At 43.7% G+C, this 15089-nt stretch overlaps 1 protein-coding gene across 1 annotated transcript in view; it reads left to right on the top strand.

The window, feature by feature from the left end:
* The window catches only part of LOC126340110 (uncharacterized), a 353496-nt gene that overhangs the window by 321374 nt on the left and 17033 nt on the right, over positions 1 to 15089 (top strand). The window contains exons 25-28 of the mRNA XM_050001681.1: positions 1192 to 1376; positions 4207 to 4408; positions 10755 to 11007; positions 13367 to 13565. Of these exons, the coding sequence (XP_049857638.1) occupies positions 1192 to 1376; positions 4207 to 4408; positions 10755 to 11007; positions 13367 to 13565 (839 nt within the window). The remainder of the gene's footprint in view (positions 1 to 1191; positions 1377 to 4206; positions 4409 to 10754; positions 11008 to 13366; positions 13566 to 15089) is intronic.

The following is a 15089-nucleotide window of genomic DNA, read 5'->3' as shown; positions in this document are numbered from 1 at the left end:
ACACACACACACACACACACACACACACACACATAGTCAGTAAAAAGGGTTGGCGGTGGTTGCGCGAAATCATCTCCTGCACTGCGGATTGATCAGTCATTTCATAAACACGAACAGCTCCAGCACAGGAAATTGTCTCTACGAGTTACGAAATGCATCATCAGTCCACCCAGTGCTTCACCATTATTTGCAACCTAGGCTCCCCTCCATTATCAGCAACTTTCATTCCTCATGTAAGAGGCTATAGACATAGTCCTCAGCTATATGTTTACGGGTAACACACTTGTTAAGCTCTTCTCTGTCCACCACCAACATCTCATGAGTTGAACACATTTCCCACCAAAAGTAAAGGTAGTACCCTTCATTGCAGGCTTTATCTCGCCAATTCAAAAGTGGAGCAGAGAGATTTATTTCGATTCGATTTGTGTGTAAAGGTATCATCCTATGTAAAGTTAGTATTTATTTGGACAACATCTGCTACTATCTTCTTCCAGCAGGATAATACCAGTTGCATCAAATCGTCAATTCTTGAGGTATATTTTAGGCGCTCCTTGTGTAGCGCTATGGATCATCATCATCATCATTTAAGACTGATTATGCCTTTCAGCATTCAGAGCGCTATGGATATAGTTGTGAAATAAGCACCGACCTTTATCGTTAATTACATAATTATAACTAATTATTACTTCAGTTTCCCACCCAAAATAAATAAAGCACTCTAACCTAACCTTGAAACTTCCTGACAGATTAAAACTGTCTGCCAGATCGAGATTCGAACTCGGGGCCATTGCCTTTCGCGGGCAAGTGCTCTACCATCTGAGCCACCCAAGCACGACTCAGGCCCCGTCCTCACAGCTTTACTTCTGCCAGTATCTCGTCTCCTACCTTCCAAACTTTACAAAAGCTCTCCTGCGAACCTTGCAGAACTAGCAGGGACTTTATCATATTGTTTATAACAAAAGAAACCATTGTGGAATTGGGTTCATTCACCAGAGTCCGGAAAGAGCAAGTGTACATAAAAAGGATGTGGGACCTATTCGTCCCTCTTTCCATCTTTGTCCATAAAATTAGAAATTTTATTTCTAAAGAGATCTGCTCAGTCAGCCCTTTAGACAAGACCACTAAAAAGTATAAATGGTAAGAACTGTTACCTCCTTCGTGGGAAAACATTTAAAGGTACTTTCTTTGCAGAATGTTTTGAGGTTCTGGTTGGATAAAGGAGTGGATGGCTTTCGTATGGATGCCGTTATCTGCCTTGTGGAAGCGGAAGGTTTCCCAAATATTACAAACGGCGAACCTAACCCCATGGTGCATCAACCGGAAACATACGCGGTGGTCGAGGAATTCCGCACAGTGCTGGACGAGTACGAAGAAAAGTAAGTAACAACTTGGAGACCAGCATTTACAGGTATTAGCACTGAACCTTACAGTTTTAGCAAACAGGAAGCATCTCCCTTATTTGCCAAACTTAAATTTTATGTCGTATGCAATCACATGGTAGTTGTAATTATGTGTGGCGAACAGGAGACAATTCGTTTCAGTAAGAAATAGTCACAAGTATGATAATCCCGTCGTTTTATTAGTTACTAATTTTCCCGGTAATGATCATGTCTGTCTCTTGTATCTTACCGTGATATCTTATCATTAAATTCATTACGTGTTGCAATACATTATTTACTTGGTACGGAATCTAATAAGCAGAAATTAAACTTCCTGGCACATTAAAATTGTGTGTCGGACTGAGACTCAAACTCAGGAGCTGTGGCTTCCGTGGACAAGTGCTCTACCATCTGAGCTACCCAAGCACGACGCACGACCAGTCCTCACAGCTTTACTCCCGCCAGTAGCTCAACTTCTACCTACCAAACTTCACAGAAAGTCTTCTGCGAACCTTGCAGAACTAGCGCTAAAGGAAGAAAGGATATTGCGGAGACATGCCTTTACCACAACCTTGTGGGATGTTTCGAGAATGAGATTTTCACTCTGCAGCGGAGTGTGTGCTGATATGAAACTTCCTGGCAGATTAAAACTGTGTACCAGACCGAGACTCGGATTCGCTACCTTTTGCTTTCCGCGGGCAAGTGCTCTACCGGCGGAAGTGAGCTGTGAGGATGAGCCGTGAATCGTGCTTGGGTAGCTCAGATGGCGAAATGGCGCCGGTACGGTTGCTCTGCGTGTTCTGTCAAGACAGATGGAAAAAAACGGGTGAAGGGATCAACAACGAACTGCAAGGGAAGGGATGTCATGCGGCGTCCGCTACGACGAAACGCAGCGAACAATAACAAAAACAAAATTATTGTGACATCAACAGCGAAAAATATTGAATACATTGGTTTGTGAAAAGAGAAATAACTAATATAATTTACAGGCAAGTTGTTTTAGAATGTGGACCGTGGCAAAAATCAACGCGTGGGACGAGATGTGGGAGAGAAAAAGAGGAACGCAGGAAGTATTTGGGTAGTTCGACACCGACTAGAAATGGAGGAGAAAGTTAGAGGGATGACAAAATAAGCTGCCTCAGGTTTCTCTCACATACGGTAGTTCCACGGGTCAACAGGGGCAGTGACGGGGTGGAGAATGTTTTTTGGATTATAATTGGAACAGCTAGAATGCTAGGTACGTGAGATGTTTTGTTCCTATTATACTGTCAGATGAACCTAAACTGCGCCGGCAAAATTTCAGAAGTTGTTCAGATCTTTTTGTATTTTGTTATAACGCAAGTGACCTCTGATGGCTCTGTTTGCAGTAATAATGTAATTGTGATTTTTTGTCTTTTTTACTTCACTTACCTTTGTCTCTGTGTAAATAATTCATTATTAATGAAAATTCCTGTAATGTGCAATCACAAAAACGTGCGATACAACACACAGTGTTATGTAGCACTCCTCAGACGTGGAAGTACAGAACGTTATGTGCATCCGGTTGGCTATTTAATCTTATATTGATACTAATATACGGTTGCTGAAGAACAACAATGTTCAGAAGTGTAGGATGTTAATAAGTCAGCTATACAAAAATAAATAATTTACGGAAATATTTGATACAGCACATAATGCAGTATATCTTCAAGTTTTGTTTAAAAATGTTCAGTGTGGCTACCTTTTGCACCACGACAAATGTCGCATCTGTAGTCAGTTTCCTGCCAAATCCTTTGAAGCAAGTCTTGATATACGGTGGCAACTGATTGTATTATCTGTTGTCGCATCTCGCCGACGTTTCCCGGAAGCGGAGGAACACTCTCTCTGTCTTTAATGTAACACCATGCACAGAAAACTGTTTGGGGTAATCCCGGTGATAGTGGTGACCAGGATATAGTAGCATCATGTGCAGTCCAAGACGGCTCATTCCTACAAAGATACGCGACAGCTTCACGATGATAATGTCCTAGCGTGCCATCTTCCTGGAAAATAAATTCTCTGTCCATATATTATTGTAACTCAGATATTAGATAATGCTGAAACATGTACAGGTACGATATACCAGTTATAGTTGACTTGGAAAAAAATAAAGGACCGTAAATCTTCTCACTGCTTATAGCGCAAGAAACATTTAATCCCAAAAGTAAGGTTTCCTACTTTTTTTACAAGTACATAGACCTTTTATTTCTACAATGGTTTACATCGGTTTACAACTTGAACATTTAGCTATTTTTCGACATAATCACCACTGCTGTCGATGCATTTTTGTAGACGCTGTGGCAGTTTTTGTATACCCATGTCAAACCAGCTCGCCGCCATGCTGTTCAGAAAGTTAAGAACCTCTTCTTTCACCATGTCGTCGGAGCTGAATCGCTTTCCGACCAAATGTTGTTTTAACCTAGGGAACAGGTGATAGTCACTGGGTGCCAAGGCAGGACTGAAGGGTGGGTGGGTGATTATGTTCCACTGAAACTGTTGCAGGAGGGCAACGGTTTGCCGAACGATGTGTGGGCTAGCGTTGTCATGGAGAATCTGTACGTCCTTGCTCAACATTCCTCTTCACCGGTTCTGAATTGCCCGTTTGAGTTTTTTCAGAGTCTCACAGTACCTGTCAGCGTTAATTGTGGTGCCAGCGATTCACCTCCGACGACGAGGTGAAAGAAGAGGTTCATAACTTTCTGAACAGAATGGTGGCGAGCTGGTATGACATGGGCATACAAAAACTGCCACAGCAGTAGCTCTGCTACTCGTGCTGTTCTTTGAGGTGTGTTTCCAATGGCTGTGCCAGGGTGATGGTGACGGAAGCGGGAGGAACGTTGGATGAGGTGCTGGGTTACTATGGCAACGCCACCAACCCCGGTGCTCACTTGTCCTTCAACTTCCTGCTCATCACCGACCTCAACGGTCGCTCCACGGCAGAGGAGTACGTCCGCGTCGTTAGTGAGTGGAACGATATTGTCAATGAACGTGGAATCTGGTCCAACTGGGTGGTGAGCTCACTTACTTCAACGCTTCTTCCAAACTCTCTCTCTGTTGTTGTTACCCATTATTATTATTATTATTAGTAGTAGTAGTAATAGTAACAGTATTCCGTCCCTATCACATACACAGTTCGCTCCAGCACCGAACTGTTCTTTCCTTATTGCCTCAGGATACATCCTGTGAAGGCATCCCTACTTTTAGTCAACTTGTGCCATAAATTTCTTTTCTCCTCCATCTGACTAAGCCCTTATTCACGGTTTATCCAATCTACCTACTTAGTCTTCAACGTTCTACTGTAGCACCATTATTCAAAGCTTTTATTCTCTTCTGGTCTCAACTGTTTAGTGTCCATATTTTACTTCCGTACAAGGCAGCACACCAGACATTTACCTTAAGAAAGACCTTCCTAGCACTTAAATTTATGTTATATGTTAACAAATTTCTTTTTATTGCTATTCCAAGTCTGCATTTTATATCCTATTTATTTCGGCTAGAGTTAATTTTTCTTGCAACCCCAAATAGGAAAAATTATATACTACTTCTAGTATCCGATTTCCTAAACTAATTCCATCAACTTCACCTAATTTAATTCTACTACATTCCATTACTCATACTGTATTGTTTATCTTATAACCTCTTACCTCTTAAAAGCTCTTATTTCTTCTACTGTATTTTAATTCATGCACTATATTTCTCTTTGATTTACTTTACTGAGGAAATCCGGCACAACGTGGCGAAACGTCCGGTATTTTAGTGTATTAAGTATTTTATATGGAGTCTGATGAGATTTACACCAGTCACCTAACTTTTTCATCTCAAAAGGTTGATGACTTTTTAAACATCTTTTCACCCAGGCGCTGAGTAAAATAATATTATGTGGTCAACAGTCTCGTGCAAGATTTCAGTTGGATGCCACACCGGCTTCGTGCGTATCGCAATCCTATCTCAGTAATCAGTAATCATGTTTGGGAAATGGTGAGTACAGTTTAACGTTGGACCGTTCCTGGTGAATCTCCACATCACTGAGAGGAGAGGGCTAGGTCAAAGGCAGCTTGAAAATTCAATGGTTCGATCGGGATTCGGTCTCGATACCATTCGCTATCCAGGCCTGCAGTTTACCCCCAGACCATCAGCAGCGACTAAGCAAATAGTGACCAGGGGTTTATTAAAAAACCAAATGCGTTTCTTTAATTTAATTAATCACCTATATACAGTCAACAGTTTACTTTGTTTTTTAATGGAAGTATAATAATTTCGCGACAGAATGGAGACCTACATGGAACAAATTCAGTAACGGACCTATAACTCTTTTGTGTACGTGACGATAAACTACGAAGTGAAAATATACTGTGCAGTAGTCGCTGCCATTCCAGAGGGGCTCCTCCTACAAATATGCTCCACTCTCCGTGGAAAACAAAGCATTTCAAGCAACCGGCACGTGAGTTTTATACTACGTTCGACGGAGACTGTAAATTGGAGTAATCTTCCTGATGACGCCCATCTCAAAAGACACTAAAAACTGCACGAGGATCCCCATATACAATGTATTTTTACTCTGTAAATAGGGCAAGTGTAACCTCCTTTTTTTTACTGTCTTATAAGATCGAAATAATATGTCTCATTCAGAAATGGCGGCACTTCCACTTGCAAAACACTCGTAGAAAAGATGCAACGACAGCAATCTATCACAAGTGAGTACCTGTAACATACGGAACGTTAAGTCACAGAAGCATAAAATGCACCGACGTAAGTAATTATGACTCGAACAACAAGTTAGCATCAGACACTGAAAAAGGATTTTGCAGCACTGACACGTAACTCTACTATTTCCGCAACGTTTCGCTCATTCTCGTGGGGAATTCTTTATGTGACCTGTTTTCGACGACCGTTTCCATTGACGGCTAGTGAGAAGGGCATCGTTCATATTACATGGGAGAATGCTTTATGGGCTGTAGCGTGACTTGAGGTCAACTTGGCGTCTATAGTGTATCGACCTCAAGACGACGTGTTGTTGGTAGGGCATTTCTTTTTTCAAGCCAAGCCAGTCACAAGTCACGGAACCACATACTAAGAAGATTCTCTGTCCATTTTTTAACTGCCGACACTTTACTTGTAAAAATGAGGACAGCAGTCAGAAACTGCTTTTGTAATACAAAATTACGTCATTATACGTTAAATTCTCTTCCATCTTAGCATGTATTCTCGATGTTCTCCACCCCTGTGTCGAGAATACTTGTGAAGCAAACTTCTAGGTGACAGGAAAAGCAATTTTCTTAAGTTTTCACCCTAGTAATGGTACCAAGCTGTGTTGAAACTTGAAAGGCCATGTCCTACCTCAGAAAGTGGCAAGAAATGCAATCTGTACTACTCCTTGATTCTCAGTTATTTATATGCCAAACGTCATCAACAAATAGTTCCTATTAAATAGCATTGATGAGAAACTGGCTAGGTGTGTGTGACTCTACAACAAGCGAGATAAATAATGCGATTTGGATGCATAACGGCCGAATATTATAGCAACTAATGACTCTCAATTCACAAAATGTGGCAAGTTATTTCATGCAGTTTGATGTGTCACCCGTACCATATACTTAAATTACGATAGTTAGAAATAAAAAAGGTGAAGAAACTGAAGGAATGATATCATACAAGTAAAGTTTCATTGTCTTACGGCGTTATACCTGATTTGCAGTGTAAAGCTACGCGAGTTGCTGCGTTTCATACAGTTATAGACCGATTATCTGTATCACTAGTTTCACTATTTTTAATAACCGATTATTCTGCATGCAGGTAACATAACTTCGGTGGAAAGTATTTAAAATTTTACCTTTTGTCTTCTTGTCGTCGCTTTCTTCTTGGCTCTGCTCTGCTCTTAGCTCGTACAATAACTTTAGCACTTTAGATGGTGATCCGTCGCATTTGTGATTAATAAATAAAACTTTTTTTAAAAATCACCTATTTTATTTGAAGGACGATAAGTGCTTACTCACAATAATAATGTGCCGCCCAGTGGTAGATTACACAGATACGTCCTTCTACTGCCACAGCAAGAAAGCCAGAGAGCGATATAATAGCGATATAATAGTCTGTATAATAGTCTGTAAGAAACTTCAAAAAGAAAACAAAGTTAAACGATAAATTTCCAAACATCGCCGAGATTTATTGATATTGCAGCTTAAGACTATTCCACTCGTGTCTTTCCTTAATTAGTACTTTGTAATTGGGGTCTTTACATCGTGTGTAGGGATGACAGAAGAGGTTTATCAGTTGTTAAAGGGAGACTATTTTCAATGAGGGACATGTCTGGTGATAGTACTTAGGGGGTGTTCAATATCGTGTTGCTAGCGATCGGCAACGCGGCAGGTATGTGCTGGGGCACACAGCAATGCTCGAAGCTCTTACCTCACCGAATCTTTGGATGTATCAGTTCCCCCTTCAGATACTTACGGTGTACGATCACTGAGCTCCATTGGGTTCAACACTTGTCCAAGTATCTGCTATAGTCTCCTTTCCATAGGCAATGGCCGCTCGTTTGATGCGGCAAATCAGTCACGAGTACACTATCTGATCAAAAGTATCCAGACACCCCTATATAAGACGGAATTGACCATGAGATATCCCGTGAATCGGACTCACCAGCATAAATGGAAGCGGGGAGTATTGTGTTGTCAGAAGAGAAATAGCAACCCCAGAATGGGTTGTTCAGGAGGTCCCAGTGACTCCGAATGTGGACTAGTCACTGGATGTCACCTGAATAACAAATCCGTCATGGATATTTCTGCGCTTCTATATCTTCCAAAGTCGACTGTTGCCGATCGCTATGTGGAAACGCCAAGGAACAACCACAGCTAAACAGAGATCAGGTACTCATATACCGACGGACAAGGGCCGCCAAACACTGTGCAGACTGCTTGTAAAATAATGTTTCACTTTGCAACGTTGAGGGATGTGATATACGAGGGCTATTCGGAAAGTAAGGAACGATAGGTCGTGAAATGGAAACCACAGTGAAAATCAATACTGTTTTATTTGCAGTGGTTAGCTACACCTTCCAGTTACTTCTCTGCACAGTCGCCGTTCAGACTTCGACATCTGTCGTAGCGTTCTACCAACTTTTCAATTCCCTCTTTATAGAAGAGACCCGCCAGTGCTTTTCAACAATTTCATACTCTGGACTGCAGCTTTCTGTTTCAAAATATTGTCTTCACCGCCAGCGGTTCATTTGAGTAGAGCTGAACTTCAGGGGTAGCCAATTACGGGCTGTATCGTGGGTGACCAAGCACTTCCCGGCCGAGAATTGTCGTGTAGAACGAACTGCATGACAGTTATGTTATGTGGATTGCATAGCTTCAGGCGAAATCTTTCACCAGGCCCCCATACTTGGCGGGAGACGCTGATTTCTAGCCGTCTTTACGTTCTCACTGTGAGCTCAGAACTGACAGGCGTAAGCGACATGGTGTCCAACGCATTTGTACAAAGCTTCATTATATTTTCACTGTATTTTCCATTTCGCTACCGATCGCTCCTTACTTTCCGAATAGCTCTCGTGTATATTATTGGACAGAGGTACATTTTACTGCTGAGGTAAGACAACTGCTAACGTGTTAATATGGTCCGAAATGAATAAATAAAGAGGGCCTGTGCCTTGCTTCCAACATCATGTGATACATTTCCTGCGGATTTTTTTTCTGTCTGGGGTCGTCTCAGAAGTATAGTAGTTCTGTTGATAGGGCTGAAGAACTGGAACAGCGAGTTGTACAACCTTATAATGCTTTTCTAGGAGGAGCAGCGACATTTGAAATAATTCAAACCACACTGTACAGACGACTTGAGTGCAGATCTGAGGACTACAGGTAGGAGCGTACAGCAATTTTAACTTGTAACGCACTGAAGTATTTTGTCTCGTTTTGAGGTAGGTCCTGAGTGAAATTCGAGACCAGTTTGACTGTGATATAAGTTCGCATTTCAGTACATACACTGATCAGCCAGAACATTATGGCCACTTACTTAATAGCCAGTATGTCCATCACTGGCACGGGTAACAGCGACGAAGGTTTGTGGCATGGAAGCACTGAGGCCTAGGTAGGTCACTGGAGGAAGTTGCACCACATCTGCACACAGAAGTCACCTAATTCCCGTATATTCCGAGGAGTGGGGCGATGAGCTCTGACGACACTTTCAGTCACATACCAGATGTGTTCTATTGGTTTCATGTCTGGCTAGTGGGGGTGGGGAGTGGGGAGGGGGCTCAGCACATAAATCAAAATTTACTTGAACCATTCCATCACTCCCCTTGCCTTGTGACATGGCACATCTTGTTGAAAAATTTCACTGTCGTCGGGAAACATGGTTGCTATGAAGGGCTGTACGCTGTCTGCAACCAGTGTACGATACTCCTTGGCCGTCAGGGCACCATGCACGAGCTCCACTGGACGCGTGGATACCCAAGTGAATGTTCCCCTGAGCATAATAGAACCGCCGCCAGCTTTTCTCCGTGTCAGGAAGCTGCTCGCCTGGAAGACGACGGTTTTGGGTCCTTTCATTGGAATGATGAAGAAGGTATGAAGATTCATGAGACCATGCAACGCCCTGCCACAGCCTCAACGTCTAGTGCTAGTGGTCACATGCCCAGTTCAGTCGCAGTTGCCGTTGTCATGGTGTTACCATTGGCACATGTATGTGTCGTCGGCTGCAGAGGCACATCGGTAGAACTGTTGGGTGCACTGTGTGTTCACACACGCTTGTACTCTACCCTGCTTCAAGTATGATATTATTTCCACCATAGTTCACCTCCTGTGTTGTTTCACCAGGCTGCCCAGTCTACGACGTGCGACATTTGTAATTAGGGGTGGCCGCCCAACCCCACGACGTCTGGACATGGTTTCACCTTGGTTCCGCCACCTGTTGGAGACACCCACCACAGCACTCCTAGAACGCCAGACAAATTGTGCAATTCCCGAAATGCTAGTGCCGATCCTCCAGGCCATCAATATTTTTCTTCGGTCAAACGTGGATAGATCGCGCCCCTTCCCCATCCTGTACAAGGGCCGCAGCGCACCGATATTACACAAACCATGGGCGCAGTCATTCCTCGCATAATGTACTGGCTGATGACTGCATGTAGTAACAACGACAACATTTTGTACTGAAGCTAGTGGCAGCCCATAACCATACATTGACAATTATCTCATAAACTGGTCCTTTTCAGACCTATGTTTTCTTGATCCGCTTTGCATCTTTATCATGTTTGTTTTCACTTTTAGTTATGTTAATCCCTCTATACAGCGCTATACATTTATTAGTAGCACATTTTTGCGGCTAAAGAGGCTATTAATTCACTGTGTTTGGTCTCAGCTTGGCAACCACGACCAGCACCGCGTGGCCAACCGGTACAGCCCAGAGTTGGTGGACGGGATGAACATGCTGGTGACGCTCCTGCCGGGAACAGCGGTCACCTACAACGGAGAAGAGATCGGAATGGAGGACAACTACAACATGACGTGCGAGGTGGCCCAGGATCCGCAGGGCTGCGCAGATAACGTCACGCTGGGAAACTCCAGGGACCCAGAGAGGACGCCGTTCCAGTGGGATGACTCTAAGAATGCAGGTACGTATGTTCTGCAACCTGTTTGGTTAAAGTGGTTTGTAAGAGGGGATTATATGGCGTTGTTGGTCCCGAGAGGCTGCTAAGCCGCTTATTTGTAAGGAATAGTTTTTTTTCATGTAAATCAGCACTTTCGTCTTATGAAGAGAAAGTGTAACTGTCGTCTGGTTTCTGTACAAGCTGTAAATAATGTTTCGCTCCCTAGTACTTTCAGAATTTCAAGGAGTGTTTTCCAGTCAACGTTGTCGAAACAGTATTACCTCGAGTGTTCCTAGATTTCTCTGGAACCCAAATTATCCTTCCCATAGATCGGCTTCTACCAGTATTTTTCTTTCTTCTGTAAATAATTTGTGTCTGTGTTTAGTAACTGTCACTGATTCAACTGTTAGTTTGGTAATATTCTCACCTGTCAGCACATTCTTTCTTTGGAATTGGAATTATTATATTCTTCTTAAAGTCGGAGGATATTTGGCCTGCGTCATACATCTTGAACACCAGGTGGAATACTTTTCTCGTGGCTGGTTCTCCCAAGGAGAATGGGAATGTCGTCTATTCCAAGACCTTCGTTGCGACTGAGATCTTTCAGTGCTGCATCAAATTCCTCTTCCAGTATCATATCTTCCATCTTATCTTCATCTACTTTCCCTGTCCGTTGAATAATATGGCCTTAAAGTTCATCTTCCTTGTATAGCCCCTCAAGAAACACATTAGACTGATCGTCATAAAATAAGCTGCTACAGAAGAACAAAACGGACTGCGATCATTGTTGGCATGGAGGTAGATGGTACAATATATATGAAATGATTACGTTTTCAACTTTGTTGGACCAAAATTTATTGCGATACACAGCCACAAAACGTCAGTATTAGAACTGCATTGGGTTACCATGGTTGTTAATACAAGTATCCACACATTGCGGCATCGATTTGTACAAGTCTAGGACGTAGTTTTGGGGTACTTGATACCGAAGTAGTCCTGTTACACTCCATCCCATGCCGCTTGCACCGTAGTGTATAGTTTCTGCAGATTGGTGGGTGGAGATGGAGTCCTGATGCCACACCATACACTCTCGATTAGGGAAACATCGAGCGATAAGGCTGACCTTGCAGACTATCCTCAGCTGGAAGGCTCGCTCAGGATGTGCAGTGTGAGGACGAGCGTTGTCCCGTTGAAATAGGGGATAGGCGTGGGCGTCTATGAATGGCAGAGACACCAGTTGCAGGACCTCATCCACATACTGTGCGGCCATCACAGAGCCCGATAGGAACACGTTGAACGGGCACTGTAGAATATCGCTTCCCACACCATCAACCAGGCAGGCAAGATGTGTGATGGGAGACCGTAACCCGCTCTTGGTGGCGCTCTCCATTGCGCCTCCAGACGTGGACCCAGCGGCCATCGTCTCCAAGGCAGAAGTGGCAGTCGTCACTCAAGGCGATCCGCTGCCAGTCGGCTTGCCCCATGCCTGCCGTTGCCGGCGAGTCGGGTGTGACGCTGTTGGCGTGTAAATGGGTGTTGCATAGGAGGCAGGACAGCTCATTGGATCAGCCCTATCGTTGCCTTCTGGGCTGCTCGCGTGTGGCGGATAATCATTCGATGCTCTCTCTTTGAGGTGTGTGTCGGACGTGCAGATCCTATATGTCATGGATGCATGCCTTCCTGTACCGACTGCCACCAAAAACGGGCAACGGTCCGTAGGAGCGGTGTGGTGCGTTGTACCACGGTAGGATCACCCAGCCACCCTCAGTCCCACGATATGGCCTCTCTTGAATATGATAAACTCGCTGTTGAACGTATCGTCTGGGTCTAGTGCATATTAAGGAGATGTTACCTGCTCTCATACTAGCCAACTCGGGCGTTCCGGACCATCTGGGACCCTCTGATGTCAACGGACGAGTGGGAAGTGACGAGCCGGCCGCTGTGGCCGAGAGGTTCCAGGCACTTCAGTTCGGAACCGCGCTGCTGCTACGGTCGCAGGTTCGAATCCTGCCTCGTGCGCGGATGTGTGTGATGTCCTTAGGTTAGCTGTGTTTAGGCATTTCTAAGTTTAGGGGACTGGTGACCTTAGGTGTTAAGTCCCGGAGTGCTTAGAGCCATTCTTTGGGAAGTAACGGCGTCAGCCATGGTCCCCACGTGCGCCTCTTATCGCGCAGAAGTAGTCATTGGCATAGCTGATTGTGTACAACATACCTACCCAGTTCTCAGTGGTCAATCAGGTCGGGTCCTTCCGGGCGATGGTCTTTTATGACGATCAGTATTATTACAGTCGTGATTTGACGGAATCGACAAAATCTGTAGACGGCGCCACTGATTTTGCTGGTGGTGCATAAGTGCGAGTATTACGGAGGGGGCGTGTGTGCAGGCTTCAGCACGGCGGACGAGACGTGGCTGCCCGTCAACCCCAACTACCTGACTCTGAACGCCGCGCGGCAGGAATCCGCGGCTGGCCGCAGCCACCTCAAGACGTACCGCCTGCTGGCGCAGCTACGGCGGGACGACGAGGCCATCCACAACAGGAATGTCTCCGTCACCAGCGCCGGCAGCGTCTTCCTCTTCAGCAGGTACGTATGCCCAGGCGGCAGTAGGTTTCACTAGCACAGTCCTACCTACTGTTTCACCTTGCTTTTGCATCTGTAGTTTGAATTGACAATCCTTTTTAAATGAGTGGTTTACATTACCAAGACGACTTTCTGGCAAAAACTAATTTTATTTATTTATTTTTTGCTTTGTATGATTATATTATTTGGTATTTTACAGTAGGCAGTAGTTTCTGTGTACCATTATACAGGCTGAGTCAAAAAGAAAGATCAGTTTTCAGTTATATTTGTTTTGTAAATAAAAACACTTTCTCTTGCTGCACTGTAATTTATTTTCACAGACGTGTTTCGCCTTTTTTCTCTTTACGGTATCTTCAATGAGACCTGTAATGATACAGTTATGGCACATTTTTGTTTTATGTAGATACATGATTATTTACGGTACTTCCTGCTTTTAATTGGCATCGGTGTTCCCTCTCATCTGGTCACATGGAGGTCGCACTGCTTCTCTATTTACGAAACATAAGCATGTTTTTTGTTCAAATGGTTCAAATGGCTCTGAGCGCTATGGGACTTAACATATATCATCAGTCCCCTAGAACTTAGAACTACTTAAACCTAACTGACCTAAGGACAACACACAACACCCAGCCATCACGAGGCAGAGAAAATCCCTGACCCCGTCGGGAATCGAACCCGGGAACCCGGGCGCGGGAAGCGAGAACGCTACCGCACGACCACGACATGCGGGCATGTTTTTTTTTGTGTTTCGAACATTTTTCTTCCCCCTTGCTTGAGCTGAAGCACTGTCAGTCACCTGTGACTAATTTAGATATAACACTAAAATAGACATAACTACTTTGTGTACACAGTGTATCCCTTCCTGTTTGATTTGTTTACGTATATATACATGTTGCCAACCTAACTAAGTATATGCTGAAACTAACCGCTATTAATTTATGTTATGTTTATATCCGTCCGTGTGTGTGTGTGTGTGTGTGTGTGTGTGTGTGTGTGTGTGAGAGAGAGAGAGAGATAGAAAGAGATAGAAGGAACGAGAGAAAGAGAGAGATAGAGAGAGAGAGAGAGAGAGAGAGAGAGAGAACGAGAGAGACAGAACGAGAGAGAGAGAGAGAGAGAGAGAGAGAGAGAAAGATAAAGAGAGAACGAGAGAAAGACAAAGAGTAAGAGAGAGAGATAGAGGGAGAGTATACATACATGGATTTTTTTTTCATTTGATTTGAGTTTTAGTTTAAATGTTTTGTGGAGAGGTTCATGGATAAGTGAGTGGAAAAGGGTCGGGACGTATTATTATCATTTTTATGATAATAGTCCTTTGTTGTAGTTTTACTCTATTACTTGATCCATTAATGTAAACAATGAGTCGTTTGGTACATGTACTTCATCTTTCAACAGTTTTCTTTTTTGCTTTGTTTTTTTTTGTGTGATTATTTTCCTGCAGGGTTCAGTTGTTTATTACAGAGAAGTTGTGAAAGCAGAAACAAATCGTTCATGTCACTAGACGGAGAAATGTTGAAAGATGTATGT

This window comes from Schistocerca gregaria, chromosome 1 (genome assembly GCF_023897955.1).
Source record: "Schistocerca gregaria isolate iqSchGreg1 chromosome 1, iqSchGreg1.2, whole genome shotgun sequence".
NCBI classification, from domain to species: domain Eukaryota; kingdom Metazoa; phylum Arthropoda; class Insecta; order Orthoptera; family Acrididae; genus Schistocerca; species Schistocerca gregaria.
The sequence above is the reverse complement of the archived record's forward strand: the minus strand, read 5'-3'. Positions and strand labels throughout refer to the sequence as shown.